Raw genomic sequence first — 15,849 nt, forward strand, 5'->3', positions numbered from 1 at the left:
CTAGGGTCTTCTAGACACTAGCCAGGACCATCGTCTCTTCACACCTTAAGCTTGTTTTCCTCCTTGCCCCACGGCACTGTGCAAACACAGAAGTTTTCTTTGGTAAAGGAACCAGGCTCACAGTGATAGGTAAGATATCTTTCAGGTAAATCTCCAGGACAAAGCGTGTCCTCGATGTTCATTTTGGGGTACCTGTATTCTGTTGTGCAAATTACGACTACACCTTCGGCTCAGGGACCAGGCTTTTGGTACTAGGTAAGGCCTAAGGGTCCTTGGGTGTGGGATGGAAAGCCTGACTGTGTTCTGGGAACCAGAAGAAGGAGCTAGCTCATGGGTCTTGCTTGAGGGAGAAACCAGCTCGTGTCTGGGACGACATTCTAGGGAGGCTGATTGCACAAAGGCGCTCTGAAGGTTCCTGGCTGGGTCAAGATGAGCCTGGGACAGAGGACAGGGAAGAGAAAGGAGGTGGGTTCACAGAGAGTGCAGGGTTTTGAAGTGGACTTAGGAGGCTGTGTTCTGGAAACACGCTCTATTTTGGAGAAGGAAGCCAGCTCACTGTTGTAGGTAAGTTAGGGCCCAAGGGCAGCCTCGATCTGGGGTGCCTCCAGTGTCCCAGGAATTATCTGTCAAGAAGACCTAAATGTCTGTGCTCCTGCTTGCAAGCAGGGAAGGATATTTGTCTCAATATTTCACAGACCGGCTATGCCAAGCCTGGGCACCTTGCTGAGTGCAGGCAGGATCCCCTGGGAATCAGCTTCACATACAGCCCCTAGTCCTGCTGTCTAATCCGCTCACACAGACAGAAGACAGACATCAGAGAGGAGGATGTATGGACCCACCACACAAACTGATTGGCGATTCCATTAGTTAATACTGCATAGCTGTCTGTCCTTCCACTCCCCAGAGATCAAACTGTCCTCAGGGAAGAGGGAAGCTAGCAGGAAAGTGGGCATTGGGAGGAGGGACAGAGGGCACGAGACAGTTTTACCACCAGGCTTTAATGTTGTGTGTCCAACGAAAGATTATTTTTCGGTCATGGAACCAAGCTGTCTGTCCTGGGTATGTAAAAGGGTTCTTTCTCCGGAGGGTGTGTAGTAAGTCTCGGGGTGCAGGGGAGCTCCTTGGAGAAGGAAAGGACTGTAAACTTACCCTAGGCTGTGGCTCAGAGAGGACGAAAGGGTGGAGAAGGTTATGTTGTGCCCTAGCCCCTGGGGATTCTGTGTGGAGACATTGGAAGGTCCCAGCGGTTCCTCAGGGGTTTGTCCCTCTCATGTTGTACTGTGTAACAATCAGGCCCAATATTTTGGAGAGGGGACTCGACTGTCTGTTCTAGGTAAGCTACAGAACTGAAAAGATGGGGCTACTGTCCCTTGGAGCCAGAGTGTCCCTGCCCCCGCCCCCAGCACTGGTGGAAGGGGCATAGGAATTTAGTTATCCTTTTACTTGCTGGGATCTAAGCGACTTCTCTCTCCCTCATGACAAGATGAACCAGCAACTGTTTCAGTGAGCAATCTCCTCTCTCCCTCCCACGGTTATCTTACCTTTTCGTTTGCATGGATGTCCTCCTGAGTCCCTTCCTCTTGTCCCCCTCCTGTCACATGCCTCATGGAATTACTGTAGTCTAGAATCCTGCCTGCAGGCAGACAGTGCCAGTTATCCGGCTCTCAGGGAACTAGGGCTAGCTCTCTGCCTCGGGACTGCTGGTGGGTTTTACCAAGGCCTCCTGCAGCTGTGTTCCTATAATTCGCCCCTCTTCTTTGCAGCAGGCACCAGGCTCACTGTGACAGGTATGGGGGCTCTATTCCTGGCTGGAGGGGTGCCTGTGTTGGATCACGATGGTCTGGGAAAGGAACTTAGGTATAAGATTGCAAGGCAGAGTCACCTGTTCCCATCTGGAACCCTGTGCCCTCTCCAACCTTCCCCGGAACCTGGTAGCTTGCTCATTCCTGGGCTTGCTTTCTCCTTCTACTTACAGAATGCCTTGTCTTGGGGGCTTTGGGTTTTCTCGCTCTTCTTTTTATTATTCTTTGGACTCTGATCGTTCGTACGCTGTGACCGATGCGCTGCTTGTTTTCTCTCTAATACCAGTTCTCCATCCTGTCCGTCTCATTCTCCTTCTGCACTGTTGACCTACTTCGGTGCATAGCTCTGTCTCCTGATTTCAAACATCACCCTGAACTCCAGCACAGGCTTCTAATCCTACCTTCCTCTTTTTCCCTCGATCAGTCTCTGAAGACTTGTGTTTGTCTGCTTAGTGTGGTTTAAAGGGCTAGACGGCCGAGGGGACCAGGCTGGTGGTATTAGGGCGACTTGAGGGCTCATCCCGAGCAGCAGGCACAAGCTTTGTTAAAGCATTACAGGAGCTTTAGCTGCCTGCAGGGGAGTTTGAAGTTCTTTGTACTCGGTGGGTATCTTTGGCATAGATATGAATATGCTTACAACTGGAGAAATGACATATTAGCACCAGATTATGTAGAAAAAAGAGAAAATAGATAAGTGGTCCTCAGATCCCAGGTCTTCTTGGGATAATAAACTAATGTATCTATCATGAAAGCCTAACATAACCGATATTGTGCTTGGAAGGAAAGCAGTCCGGCTGGGGGAGTGGGGAGGGAAGTGATGAGGTCTGAGAGACAGAAAAAGATGTGAGCATGGGGCGCCTCAGTCCTCCTGGGACTAGAAGCTTGCATAGATACTTTCTTCTAGATAGGACAGATGCCATGGATGCTACAGAAAACTCCTCAACACTGGATTCAAATGCCTGGGATTCAGAGGAATAAAGTTTGGGTGGAGGAGATAGTCTAGGGTGATATTCATAAAAAAAAAATATTAATGCTAAGCTATCCCAGGCTCTCCAAGACATAAAATAAGAAGGACAATTTAAAATTAACTTTCACTTAAAAGACTAAGTCAAAAATTAATGAATTTGTTTGTTTCTTAATTTTGAGAACCTTATAAATGAAGTTCTACATCACTCCCATCCTGCCCTCTTCCTCTATCCTTTCTCCCATACCCCTTTCTCTCTCCCAAATTCTTTTAGAGGAGTCAAAGGCCACCTCATTATCCTGAAAGCCACTGTTTGTCTTTGTCCAAACCCATGTCTCAATTTCCCCCACAAGCCCTCAACTTCAGACAGAGAAAAAGACCTTCTGTTGTCGTGTTTCTGCACGAGAACCTTGCTTTTCTGTCAGAACTCAGCCAAAGAGGGAGGACATTAAATTCCACACAAAGGAAGGATGCTTGGAGGTTGTGTGCAAACTCCATCTTCAGAGGGAGTCGTTCTTTTCAATAGTCCTAGCAAGCTTTTCTCTGTCCCATTCTCTAAGCATCTAGGGCCCAGGCCTTTCCAGTGGAGACCCACTCCTTTGTGCTTTAAGATTTGTTTAGAGGAGCAATTGGTCTTTCACTTCATCAAGGGATGCAAAGTTAGGCTGTGAACTGGAGTTCTGAAACTCATCGAGGTTTGCTGAGCACTGGAAACATAGAAGAGTTCAACCTATGAATAATACCTTCCACAGCACAGCAGCTTTCCTGAGCAAGCCGCCACAGCCCTCTTACACCTCGGTGTAGGAGTGGATGGGGAACATCAGATAGGCGGCCAGCCAGAGACAAGCTGGAACCTCCAAGTAAGCTGCATGCAGAGGAGAGTGGGGGCGGGAAGAGTTGAGCAAGGTATTCAGAAACTTGGAGACTTTTCTGAATGTTAAGGGGGGAAAATGTCTCCTTTAGGCAACACATGTTGATAGTATGCAGAATCACCCAAACACATTAAAACTTTCACCTCATCCCCCAAAAAAGGAAAATAGTAAGAAAAAATAAATCACCTTAGCTCTTAGGATCGTGATGTTGTCATGACACTTTTGCCTCAAAATTCAAGCTCTCCCTGTTCCACTATTTCAAATCTAAAAGATCAGATAGCCATGCATGAATTACGGTTTTGAAACATAAAACTGTGTATATTCTTTTTGACAGGTGATCAAACAAAGTCACAGTACGTAAGGCATTACAAGAGTGTCCAGAAAATCAGGGTATGATTCCATCTTAGGAAAATGGGGGAGAAATAAACCCATAAATCAAAGAGAAAGCACCAAGGGAGACTCAGAACAGAGTTAGATGGTGACAGAAAGCTAACAGGACCTACTAAAACATAGTTGTACTTTGGAATGAATTTGCCCAGCCATCTCTCACACAGTCTAAGCCAGACCTAGACAGCTCTCATAGCAGCCCTCCTCTCTTCATTTCCAGAGGATCTGAGCAAGGTGAGTCCACCCAAGGTCACCCTGTTTGAGCCATCAGAAGCAGAGATCATCAACAAACAAATGGCCACCCTTGTGTGCCTGGCCAGGGGCTTCTACCCTGACCACGTGGAACTGAGCTGGTGGGTGAATGGCAAGGAGGTCCACAGTGGAGTCAGCACAGACCCTCAGCCCTACTTGGAGAACAATATCACCTACTGCCTGAGCAGCCGCCTGAGGGTCTCTGCGACCTTCTGGCACAACCCTCGCAACCACTTCCGCTGCCAAGTCCAGTTCTATGGGCTTACAGATAAAGATGATTGGACCAAGACCTCACCCAAGCCTGTCACCCAGAACATCAGTGCAGGTGCCTGGGGCAAGGCAGGTACGTACATACATGGGACCTGGGGAGCAGCAGGTAAGAAGAATGACCATCGCTAGTGTCTAAGAGAAATGGAAGGATGCAGGCAGAAGCCAGAAAGTCCTGACAAAGCAAAAACTGTGGCAGGGGACTAAAACTTGCCAAAATAAGACAGCTACAGCTATTCCTAACACCAGATCCTCAGCCCAGCAGCCTTACATGTAGGGTCTCCTTTCCATGGCCTTGTGTAGTGCAGCCTCTGAATCATTATTTTGGTGTGTAAGGTATGTATGGGTTTCAAGAATAATAGGTTTGCATTGGCACAATAGAAGAAGGAGGGTTGTGGGGCCACCCAGGGAGGCTGATCTGTCAGACTATGGTAGCCTCGAGGCAGACTTAATTTTCAGTCTGCTTAATAAAAAGAGGTCTCATCCATTTTCCTGCCTCTCTTTTCTTTCAGATTGTGGCATTACCTCAGGTGAGCTGACTCCCTCTTCACCTCTCCTGACCTTGACTGCAGTTAGCTGCCTGTCCAGAGGTACTTACCTGTTTTCCTTTACTTTCTACAGCATCCTATCAACAAGGGGTCCTGTCTGCCACCATACTTTATGAGATCCTGCTGGGGAAGGCCACCCTGTACGCTGTGCTTGTCAGTACCCTGGTGCTGATGGCCATGGTAAGGAAAAGGCAAATGGGCCATACAGGGGAGGTGCTATATGGCCCACAAGATACTAAGATCGAGGGGCTCAGGGGTTCTAGCAGAACCAGAGCTAAGCAATAGAGAGAGTTTTGCTCCTGTGTCATAAAAGACAAGCAGAAACTTCAAGCAACTGCAGTGAATGAGCCATGCAGAGGACAATCTGTGGTAACCCAAAACCCCAAGGGATATTTGAGGAGCCCTATCATTTCTATACTTCCTCTCAAGCTCCACTGAGCAGGGCCCTTGGTAAATCTAAAACCCTTCTCTTCTGCAGGTCAAAAGAAAGAATTCCTGAGGCCAGACTTGGAGGCGGAGTTCAGAGCTTCCAACCCCTTGTGTCACTAATTGAGATTCTCCATTTCCAGCACTTCTGAAAAGCTGTCCTCATTTGTCCGTGTGTCCCAAAGTCTGCTTACTAGTCATGTGTAGTTACCCATGTGCATCTGAAATCCCTGGGACCTGGAGAGCAACCTAGCATACATACAATTAAAAAACATAACCAATAAACTTGTACTAGAATGACCTGACTCTGACTCGTGTATGTCGCTATCTTTATTTCTTGTCTCTCTTTGTACTCCCTGATCAATCGTGAAGGGTGAGATATTCAAAACAAAAAAATGGTGGCCAGTTCAGGTAAGAAAAGGCCCCCAACCCTAACAGTAACAGAAGAGGCTATTGGGAGGTGATGGGAAATAGAGATTCTCAAGAGAGAAAGACAGGAGTTCTGAGTACAGGAAGTTTCTGACCCTCAAAAAAGCATGCTGGAGAGAAGTCATAGGTTACACCAATGTAACCCTCTGCAACTGGTTGTGTCCTGGTGGTATAACAAGGTTCCCTGTGTGTCACCAAACTTCCTTCTAGCCTCTCAGTGAGCACATGTGTTTGTTCACCAAGCCACGCTCCCAGCTGACCACATGATCATGCACTGTCTTGGAAAATTCTATTTCAGTGGGAAAGGTGTCTTCTCTTTAAGATACGAATCTGTTGGTAAATTTTTAGCTAGTGAAATAGAGGGATTTAAACAATATCCCATGGTTGGGCCTAGAAGCACAAATAATGCAGCTTCTTATCAAGAGCCAGCCTTATTTCTTCATCTAGAAAACCTTCATGGATGGTGGTGGCACATGCCTTTAATTCCAGCACTCAGAAGGCAGAGACAGGTGGAGCTTTGTGAGTTTGAGACCAGCCTAGTCTACAAAAGCTAGTTCCAGGTCAGGCTCCAAAGCTGCAGAGAACCCTGTTTAAAAAAAAAAAGAAAAAAAAAGGCGGGGGAAAGAAAACCTTCACATGCTCCCTGTGTTCTCGTTGTTTCCATGATGGTAGTCATGTCATCATGGTAGGATAGTCATGTCCCCATGATGGGGCAGTAATGTCCCCATGATGGGGCAGTAATGTCCCCATGGTGGGGCAGTCATGTCACCATGGTGAGGTATTTATGTCCCCCTGATGGGGTAGTCTTGTCTCCATGGTGGGTTAGTCATGGGGTAGTTGTCATCCTGGAGATGGCATAAAGAACTGGTGATTCACTTTACCTCATAACCCCACATACCCCACTCCTCTCATCACTCCCATGCCATTCTGCATGTTCTCCTGCCTACCCGATCTGGAACAGCGTGGTGCCCCTCTTCCCTCAGTAAACCCTATTTGGCTTTAAGCATTGGCTTCAGTGTCTTCCTGGAACCTTCCCTAGCTTTGTTCCTACTCCTTGCTTCTAACTCCCCAAGTTACAGTCTGTATTTTTGCTGTCTGGCACCTTGTGAAGACCTCCTTCAAGACTCTTACCATAGTCGATGGGAACTGTTTCTTATCTGACAACCCCCGTGTAACTGGTGATTTCTTCATAACTAGCATATTATTTTTCAAACTACCCTGGAATACTGCATGATATTTTGTTTCAGGATCAGGATAGACACTTGGCAGTAATTTTTTAATAAACCTTTGAATGAAAAGGGAAATAAAAGTGACCCTATTTTAGACACAGTCATCTCAGTAGGGCCCTCTCAGAACAGTCACCTACACTTCCACACGTCCTTCCCCTCTCTATTGCATATGATTTCAGAGTTTAATCTATGCAAACGTACATATATAGCTACATACAGACACATACATTAACAGGTACATTCACATTACCCACTCACTAAACAAATATAACCGTAACGTGTTACTTTTGAAAACCCAGGGAACAGAGCTAACTAAACCAGTCCTGAAGGAATCCATTTCTCCATAAAGGGACTAAGTCATGAAGAAAAAGCAGAAACAAAAGCAAGTGCTTTAAAGTTGCTGTGGGAACTGTCCGATATACCGCACTCGGCAGCTGGATAATCAGACAAGGGCATGAGAATGTACGGGCTCTCATTTGTGCACTCTGTGCACTCAAGGGTGTGGTCGTGCTGACCAGAGGGAGCAGGAAAAGCACACACAATATAGCTGGATGCTTCAGAGTTTAGCCATTTATTCGATGCAAGAGTCAGAGACAGAAATAACCAAAATCAAGGCTGAGAAATCATACCAGCTCATGCCACTTTGAGAATGGACTCATCTCCTTGCAAACAGCATGGACCCTAACACATATGCGCCTGCTAAATATTTGAGGACTAAGTGAGTGAGGAAGCTGAATTTCATCCGGATAGCAATAGCTAGCAATGACTGATGGCGGCTTCGGAGCTACTTGTCTCTGTGTTCTAAGATGCATCAGCTGCTCTGGAGATTCTCCTGTTGGGGCCCTTCCGCTTCACTCCTCCCACCCACCTCACTATAAATGCCAGCCTGAGCAGGTGGGCACTGTGAGTCAAAGAGGGGAGACCCAGTGACATAGATGGTCTCCTAGAGTGAGAGCAGGATCAGAACGGGGGTCTCCCTGCCCCCATCAACAGCACCACCATTAGTAACCAGCTCTTCTCCAAGCTCCTCCTTTCTTTAAATTTGCCCAGCTTTAGTCTTTTCCCAGCCCCTCTCAGTCGGGCTAACCTCTCTAACACCTGGGCTTCCTGCCCCTGCCTGGGGCAGGAAAGGCACTGGGGGAGGGCATCCGTGGGGGTGAAACATTTTTGTATCATGGTGTAACATTGTGGGGACTGGGGGGGGGCACAATGATTCAAATAGAGGAGGTGCTTTTACAAAAAGCTCTACCCTTGAGAACATCAACTCTCAGCCCAAGGAATGCATTTGTCATTTGAGGAGGGGGTCTATGTGGGTGATCTCACAAGGTCTTACAATATTTATGCATCCCATTGTCCTAGGTAGTTTCCCATAAATGTGAAAGCCTATCTAGAGAGTAGGGTCACTGTTTAGCCTCTTTCATAAGGCTTACCCTTGGCAAAGTATCCATCTGCACATGAGTGATAAATTAAGAACTCATTAAAAATATCAAGTACATAAATAAATGCATTGTGGGAAAGGTGTAACATGTCTTTTCTGGTCAGAGGCTACCCAACCCCACCAGGAAGCTGTCAGATTTCAAGTTCACTGTGCCAATTTCCCGAGGGAATTAGATGGATACTAATTCCCAAGCCAAATGTTGCATCTCCTCTTCAAATTGAAGTTTGCCTCACGCAGCGTCCAGATTGCTTTACCGATTCTGGAGGTAGATGGAGAACGGGGGTAACCCTGAGTCTATGCGAAGGAAGGTGAAGAAGGAGGGAGAATTCTTGGCAGCCCTTTTCTGCTGTGTTCCAATGCAGAACAGCACTTCGGACCAGGCACGCGACTCACGGTGCTAGGTAAGAAGGTAGCGGCCACACAGGTGGGAGGGAGGGCAGTATAATAGCCAGAAAGACCCCTGGAGCCAGAAAGCCTTGGCAGAATGGGCACTGAACCATCCATAGCCCTGCATCAGGATAGACAGGGTTTGTGCCAATAACCCCAGAGCTGTGCAAACACCGGGCAGCTGTACTTTGGAGAAGGCTCCAAGTTGATAGTGCTGGGTAAGCGGGGCAGCTGGGGAGGGACTGTGGGGGGTAAGATGGACACAGGAGAACAGCTGCTCAGCTTCCTTTCCGCCTGAGCAGGTGGAAGGATTTCTGGAGTGGATGCTGGGATCAGGAGGGCACTCGTGATTGATGGTGATCTGAGCAAGGGTTGGGATAGCAGGAGTAGGCAACCCCGGGTTCTTGTCCTGAGCCTGGAGGCTGTGAGCGCAGACACTCTGTATTTTGGTCCAGGAACCAGACTGACCGTGCTTGGTAAGTTTGGAGCCAGTGATGGGGGTTGGGGGGATGCGGAATGTCTCCTTACCGGGATTCCCAGGTAACAATGGCCAGGGCTAGTTTTTGTGCTGTACCAAGGGGCTGTGAGCCAAAACACCCAGTACTTCGGTGCAGGCACCCGATTGACAGTTCTAGGTGAGTTGGGGTGTTTTTGTGCTGGGCTCTGGTGCTGTGAACCAAGAAACCCAGTACTTTGGGCCAGGCACGCGTCTCCTCGTGCTAGGTGAGCTGGGGCCCCACGCGCGGTGCGGGCGGGCTGGGGCTGCAGTGGGCGCGGGTGCCTTGGCCGGGTTTCTCTGCGGAGTCCTCGGCTTGTGCTTCTCAGTCCTTGGCTTGACTTTCGGAACTGGCCGCCAGTTGGCCGTGCTAGGTGAGCTACTTGGCAACTGCAGCGGCGAGCCTCGGGGCAGCTGGCGTCTTTGCACAGGTTTCCCAGGCCCTGTGGGAGGCCAAGTAACAGGGAGATTGTCCGGAATCTGGGTACTAGCTCGCTGTACTGTAGGGTTTGCGTGTGGGGCTGCGCCTCTGTGCTCCTATGAGCAGTCTTTCGGTCCAGGCACCAGGCTCACGGTCTTAGGTAAGCATCTTGCGCGCGCTCCCAGCCTTTGTTCCCGGGTCCCTGGAGGAATCTGGTGTTGACGGGGGTTAGAGCTCCCTGGGGAGTCTACAATAGGGTACAGCTCTCAACTTCACGGCTTCTGGGACGGCTGCGTGAGTTGGCAAGGTATTGGGCGCTAAGCATTGCTTTCGCAAGCCAGGACAGAGTCGGTTTAGTTCTCTTTTCTCTGAGGTTTGAACGTACTGGCTGGGCGGTGAAGAAAAGGGTTTATCTAGGACTCTGGAACAAACTTGTTTTTGATAAGTTAAGAGGAGAGTAAAGAACTAAGGGGTAGATAGAGAGAGCGGGATCCCAGAGGTGGTGCGGCGGACCTCGAGACTGGTCTCATCAGCAACAGTTATTCGAACGAGGGTCTTCTGAAAGGAGGAGAATGTGCCAGGCAAGAAACCAAAGACAGACAGATAAACACTGGAACAGAAAAATCAAAAGCCTGGTGGTGTTGGTGTGCTATTGATTGTTTTTTCTTTCCTGAACAGTTAAAAACAGATCTTTGATTTTTAAACTCCCTCCACTGTTTTCCCTTTAAGTTTGAGATCCCTTGAAGCAGGGATGGAATCCTAGCTAGCGTCCACACCTTCTCATGGCTAGTCAGTCCCAAGTCAGGGGGAATCTTATTCACTGGGGTCTGTTTATCCTCAAAACATTTCTCTGAATCCTGACCTAAAATCTTTAGTGAGTACACCATGCATTTTAGGCTAGACAGATGTGAAGGGAGTGTGATGTTCACAAACACACATTAAAGTTCAAATATTATCCAGGAAGATGAAGGAAAAAAATGCTTGAACAACCTTACGATTCTAGTACTAGTATGGACCTTAACCATCACTTGGCAATGGGGACCAAAGCTATAGAAGAGAAATAACTCACAGCCTGGGAGTGTGGACCTGTATGATTGGATAACCATAGCAACAGTGGACGGCGTTTGTGGTTGGAACGCTAAGCTGGATCCAAGGGGACTCAGCCATGTTAAAATGTGCCTAAAGGATATTCTGGTTTCCTGTGTTCAGGTGGGCTAGAGAAAAGAGCCAGATGTTATGACCAGATGAGGCTGAATTCAGTCCTGGCTCTTTGGTGATAAAGTAAGCTTAGGTGAGTTGATGTGTGAACCTCTCCAGTAGATACAGATGTGAAGGTGGTTTGAAAAGGGGAGAGAAGAATTTTATAATTTTACCCTCAGCTACTGCCATTCAAGGCAAAGCACATACCACCAGCAGCTTACTATAACACACTCCCCCCTTCATAGGCAATCCTTTCTCCCAAGAATTCTCGGGGACTCACACACATGGATGTATGTAGGTACCCCAGGCTCCCTATGGAGCGATGCATGTAATACCTCAGAGTATAGTTCGTATCTGCCTCCATCTGTCCTGGCTTTGGCGTAGACTAATATGGCAGAGAGCGGCAGAGAGCAATATGCCTGACTCAGGCAAGCCTTTGATTTTCACAGCAGGGACTGGGTGATTACTGAGTGAGGCGGTCAGAGGAGTGAGTTCCGTTGTTCCCACAGAAGGCTGGGCGACTCTCAAAGACATGATCTCTGAGGCACGGGGAGGTTAGTCAGACCCTAAGCCGAGGAACTGAGAGCACCAAGGACCACAGAGAGAAGCAAGAATGTTACTTTTTCCATGGAGGTTCAGCCCATAAAGTCCTAGATACATTGCTAAACAGAAAGTGGGGCATCAGGGGAAGAGGCTGAACAGATGCAGAGACAACGAGGATGCTTTCAAGCTTAGCCCAAAAGGAAAATGTGGCCAGGTGTGCTGGCTCACATCTGCAATCCCAACAGTGGGGAGACTGAGGCAAGTGGAACGCCATGAATGTGAGGCAACCTTGGGTATGTAGTGAGTTCAAGGGCAGCTTGGACAATATAGTGAGCTCTAGGCCATTATGGGCCATAGACTCTGTCAAAAAAGAGAAAGAAAGAAAGAAAGAAAGAAAGAAAGAAGGAAGGAAGGAAGGAAGGAAGGAAGGAAGGAAGGAAGGAAGGAAGGAAGGAAACAGGAAAGAAAAATGTGTAGACTTCTACTAAAAAGAGATGGCTGCAGAGTTGGAAACCAAGCACTAAGCCTGTGAGCCTGTGATCTTGTATACAAATTGTGCAGGTGGGATGCCAATGGCATGAGCCCCGGAAATGAGGTGGTAGCCATAGAAATATAAGACAGGGTCAGAATAAAGCTTCTCCGTTACCCCGAAGACTGTGGTTTGCTGAATCAAAATATGTCTATCTCTTCATCTTCACCAAATTGCTTGAAAACCAATGGAGGCAGGGAAGTTGACAGGTTTATTTCACACACCATGAAATTCAGTAAACCTTACATCCTCCTGAACACACTGTAGACCAAGGTATTTTCACATTCATGTATGAAAATAGGCTATCTATAGATAGGGCCTGAGGGTAACTTCCTTATGCCAAAGATCTATCTCATCCTTAATTATCCTCCATTCTTTTGCCCCTTAACTTCAGATACAGAGAATCCAACCATGACTTCTGTCAGTTCTGGAAGTCAGTATTCTGCATTATCTCACTTTGCAAGCAGAAAACAAAACAAAACAAAGCGATGCAGATGCGGAGCCATTAAAGAGACTCTTCCAAGGTCACACGGTCATAGAAGGCCATTGTTGAGATTCAGTTTCTGCAGTTCTGATTTCTGTGGCAGGTCCCTTTTAACTACCTCATCTGATGATCAGAAGTAGTCTTTTTCTGGTGGAAAATAATTAAAAACAAAGTCAATAAGGGGACATTGTGTAGGGTGTTGAGCAGGACCATTTATGGTCTTCCCTTATGAGAATGGAAGGACAGGGAACATTGATGTCCACTAGATAAATGCAGATAGCAGACCAAGGGAAAGAGAAATGGAACAGTGATTGTAGAGCAAATGGGCTCTGCCGCAGCATGCTTGCTTTTGTAGAAACTCTCTCAACCCTCGAGTTCTTCTCAGATACAGACAGCCTCTAGCAGATCCAGACAGCAGTCAGCAAAATGCTAATTCCACCATTCTTTACTTTCCAGAGGATCTGAGCAAGGTGAGTCCACCCAAGGTCACCCTGTTTGAGCCATCAGAAGCAGAGATCATCGACAAACAAATGGCCACCCTTGTGTGCCTGGCCAGGGGCTTCTACCCTGACCACGTGGAACTGAGCTGGTGGGTGAATGGCAAGGAGGTCCACAGTGGAGTCAGCACAGACCCTCAGCCCTACTTGGAGAACAATAACATCACCTACTGCCTGAGCAGCCGCCTGAGGGTCTCTGCGACCTTCTGGCACAACCCTCGCAACCACTTCCGCTGCCAAGTCCAGTTCTATGGGCTTACAGATGAAGATGATTGGACCAAGACCTCACCCAAGCCTGTCACCCAGAACATCAGTGCAGGTGCCTGGGGCAGTGCAGGTACGTGAGACCTTGGGTGTTGGTAAGGAATGGCACCAGTACCTCAGAAAAATGGCAAGATCCATGTAGAAGCAAAGAATAGAGCCGGGAGAAAGCCAGGGTGCTGGGAGGGACAATCAGGACATGGTGTTAGAAAACCTTAGCATTTACTTCCGCCCACAGAGTACTTAAACTTAATGGGGCTGCTCAGGCCCATTGGATCCGCAGTTCTTTAGTGCCTCTGAGCTGAGCTGGTGGGTTTCCTCACACCTAAAATGCAACTCAGCATCTGAGAGCCGTGTCTCAGCCCCATCGCTGTTTCTAGATTTTAAGTTCACAGTGGCAGTGTCTTGTACTTGTTCTTCAGTGTAAGAATAGCAGTGTGCAGGGGTGCCTATACCACCTGACCTGCACGTGATTGTGGCCTTCGAGTCCAGCTTTAAATTTTATTGTTTAGGGCACAATATTCCCAAGCAACGGCATTCTCTAACCCATATTTTCTCCCCCCACCTCTTTTTTCAGACTGTGGCATCACCTCAGGTGAGTAAGCCTTTCTCTAAGTTTTCCATGGTCTGGACTCTGGGAAGCCAAGAACCTCTAGACGTCAAGGACAAGGGTTTCCAGCACTGCCTGCTCACAGGCACCTACCCATTCTCCCTTCCTGTCAACAGTGTCCTACCATCAAGGGGTCCTGTCTGCCACCATCCTCTATGAGATCCTTCTGGGGAAGGCCGCCTTGTACGCTGTGTTGGTCAGTGCCCTGGTGCTGATGGCCGTGGTAAGGATGGTAGAATGGGACAAGCAGTTGAAGGGAGGGTATAGACTACTGAACGTGGAATGGAAGGGAATCTCAGGGGAGAACCCATTATATCCTGTCGTCTCAAAAAGACCTTACAAGATACAGACCAAAGAGAAAATGCTGGAAAGGTTGCCTATGCTCTCCTGGAGGATGAGGAACTCTCCACAAAATCTTACTGAGGACCCTACTAACCTGTCCTTTTCCCACTCCTCCATGGCTTCTGAAGCTCTAACAATGTCCTTTCCTCCTCAGGCTAAGAAAAAGAATTCCTGAGACCGACTCTTGTGCATGCTGGGCTGCTCTCTATCCTGATCCTGGATTCCTCTGCATCTTCTCCAATCCATCTTCCTAAGGAGTTATTCTCTCTTCACAGCTTGCTTCCCCCTCTGTGAATATCTGACCTTCCTAGTTGCTTCCCAAAGACTGACCTCCTGACTCTGAAACAGAATAAGCCAATAAAAATGTTGACTGGACTTGGTTGGGTCTCAGCAGTTTCTGTGGGGGCCCTGCTGTTCCACTCCAGAGCATATGAAAAGACAAAGAGTGGCAAATCTGTTTCCTTGCCAAAAGCCTTTTTTTCTTCCCCCCCCCTCCACCCAGCCCCACCACCACCACTAGGTACTGTACTCCACATCCTCCAATGAGTCATTTCCTCTGAAAGGCAATGAATCCACTCTGGAACACCAGCAGGATCCAGACAGAGAAAAAAAAGCTACCGCTAACAATAACCTAGCCCAGACAGGGCAGAGGCTAAGCAGACCTATAGATTACAGAGTGCAGTGTCTTTTGTTACATCTTTGAGTTTTATCTCTGCGTGTCCTTAATACCTCTGGCTTATCTTGTTTGAAAGTTTTAACTTAAGATCTGTGAACCTCTCCATATCTAGCCTGGGGTCTTGGAGAAGGCAATGAGAGTGGAAAAACTGACATGAAATCTAGGAGCAGTGGTCTCTCCAGGACCATGACACACAGGTTCAGATTGTGGGTGGGGGCGCTGCAGAAGCTAAAGTATTACACATGAAGTGTAAACCCTTCCAATGTGTAAATCTCCCTGTCAGATTGAGACCAGATCAGCTTGGGCTGAGGGTGTTGGGTGCAGCTTCTCAGACAGAGACAATTGCCTTGGGAGTGCAAATGATGTGGTTTAGTCACTATAATAGAAAAGTATTCTTGGCAGAGATTAGAAAATATATAACATAGAACAAAGACAATGATGGTCAGGGGGAGCGAGGGCTCTATCAAAGTTAATTGTTAGTGTCGGGGTAAGAAGCAAAGTCCAAAAGCAAAGAAAGGAGAAGACAATGAAGAAGTCCCTTTTTGAGAGACTGTCGCTGTCTCTGGGTCTTAGGCTTGGCAGTGACACATGTGTTTGCAACTACAGTGATACTATTAGTAAATTGTTTCCCTAACTCATAGCTGTAGAAACTGTGGTTTGCAGATCTGAAGCTGCAGTATGCTTTTCCAAAGATAATGATCTAGAAGCTTCACCCTCTCAGGGACCATGATGGTGAGTGCTCAGTCATGGAGTCTTGGTGACCCTGGAGCAGTGACCATGATGGTGAGT

The 15,849-nt window shown here is 47.8% G+C and overlaps 2 gene segments (V, D, J or C); both read left to right on the top strand.

The window, feature by feature from the left end:
• The first annotated feature begins 1,176 nt into the window (after positions 1-1,176).
• On the top strand, positions 1,177-5,823 carry LOC146889622 (T-cell receptor beta-1 chain C region-like). The segment is given in 5 exon segments: positions 1,177-1,333; positions 4,246-4,620; positions 5,057-5,074; positions 5,166-5,272; positions 5,571-5,823. Coding segments are annotated over 5 exon segments (663 nt in total).
• A 3,687-nt stretch (positions 5,824-9,510) lies between these two features.
• On the top strand, positions 9,511-14,759 carry LOC146889623 (T-cell receptor beta-2 chain C region-like). The segment is given in 6 exon segments: positions 9,511-9,541; positions 9,683-9,871; positions 13,131-13,508; positions 14,010-14,027; positions 14,159-14,265; positions 14,539-14,759. Coding segments are annotated over 6 exon segments (744 nt in total).
• Positions 14,760-15,849: the final 1,090 nt, after the last annotated feature.

This window comes from Myodes glareolus, chromosome 25 (genome assembly GCF_982192425.1).
Source record: "Myodes glareolus chromosome 25, mMyoGla1.1, whole genome shotgun sequence".
Lineage (NCBI taxonomy): Eukaryota > Metazoa > Chordata > Mammalia > Rodentia > Cricetidae > Myodes > Myodes glareolus.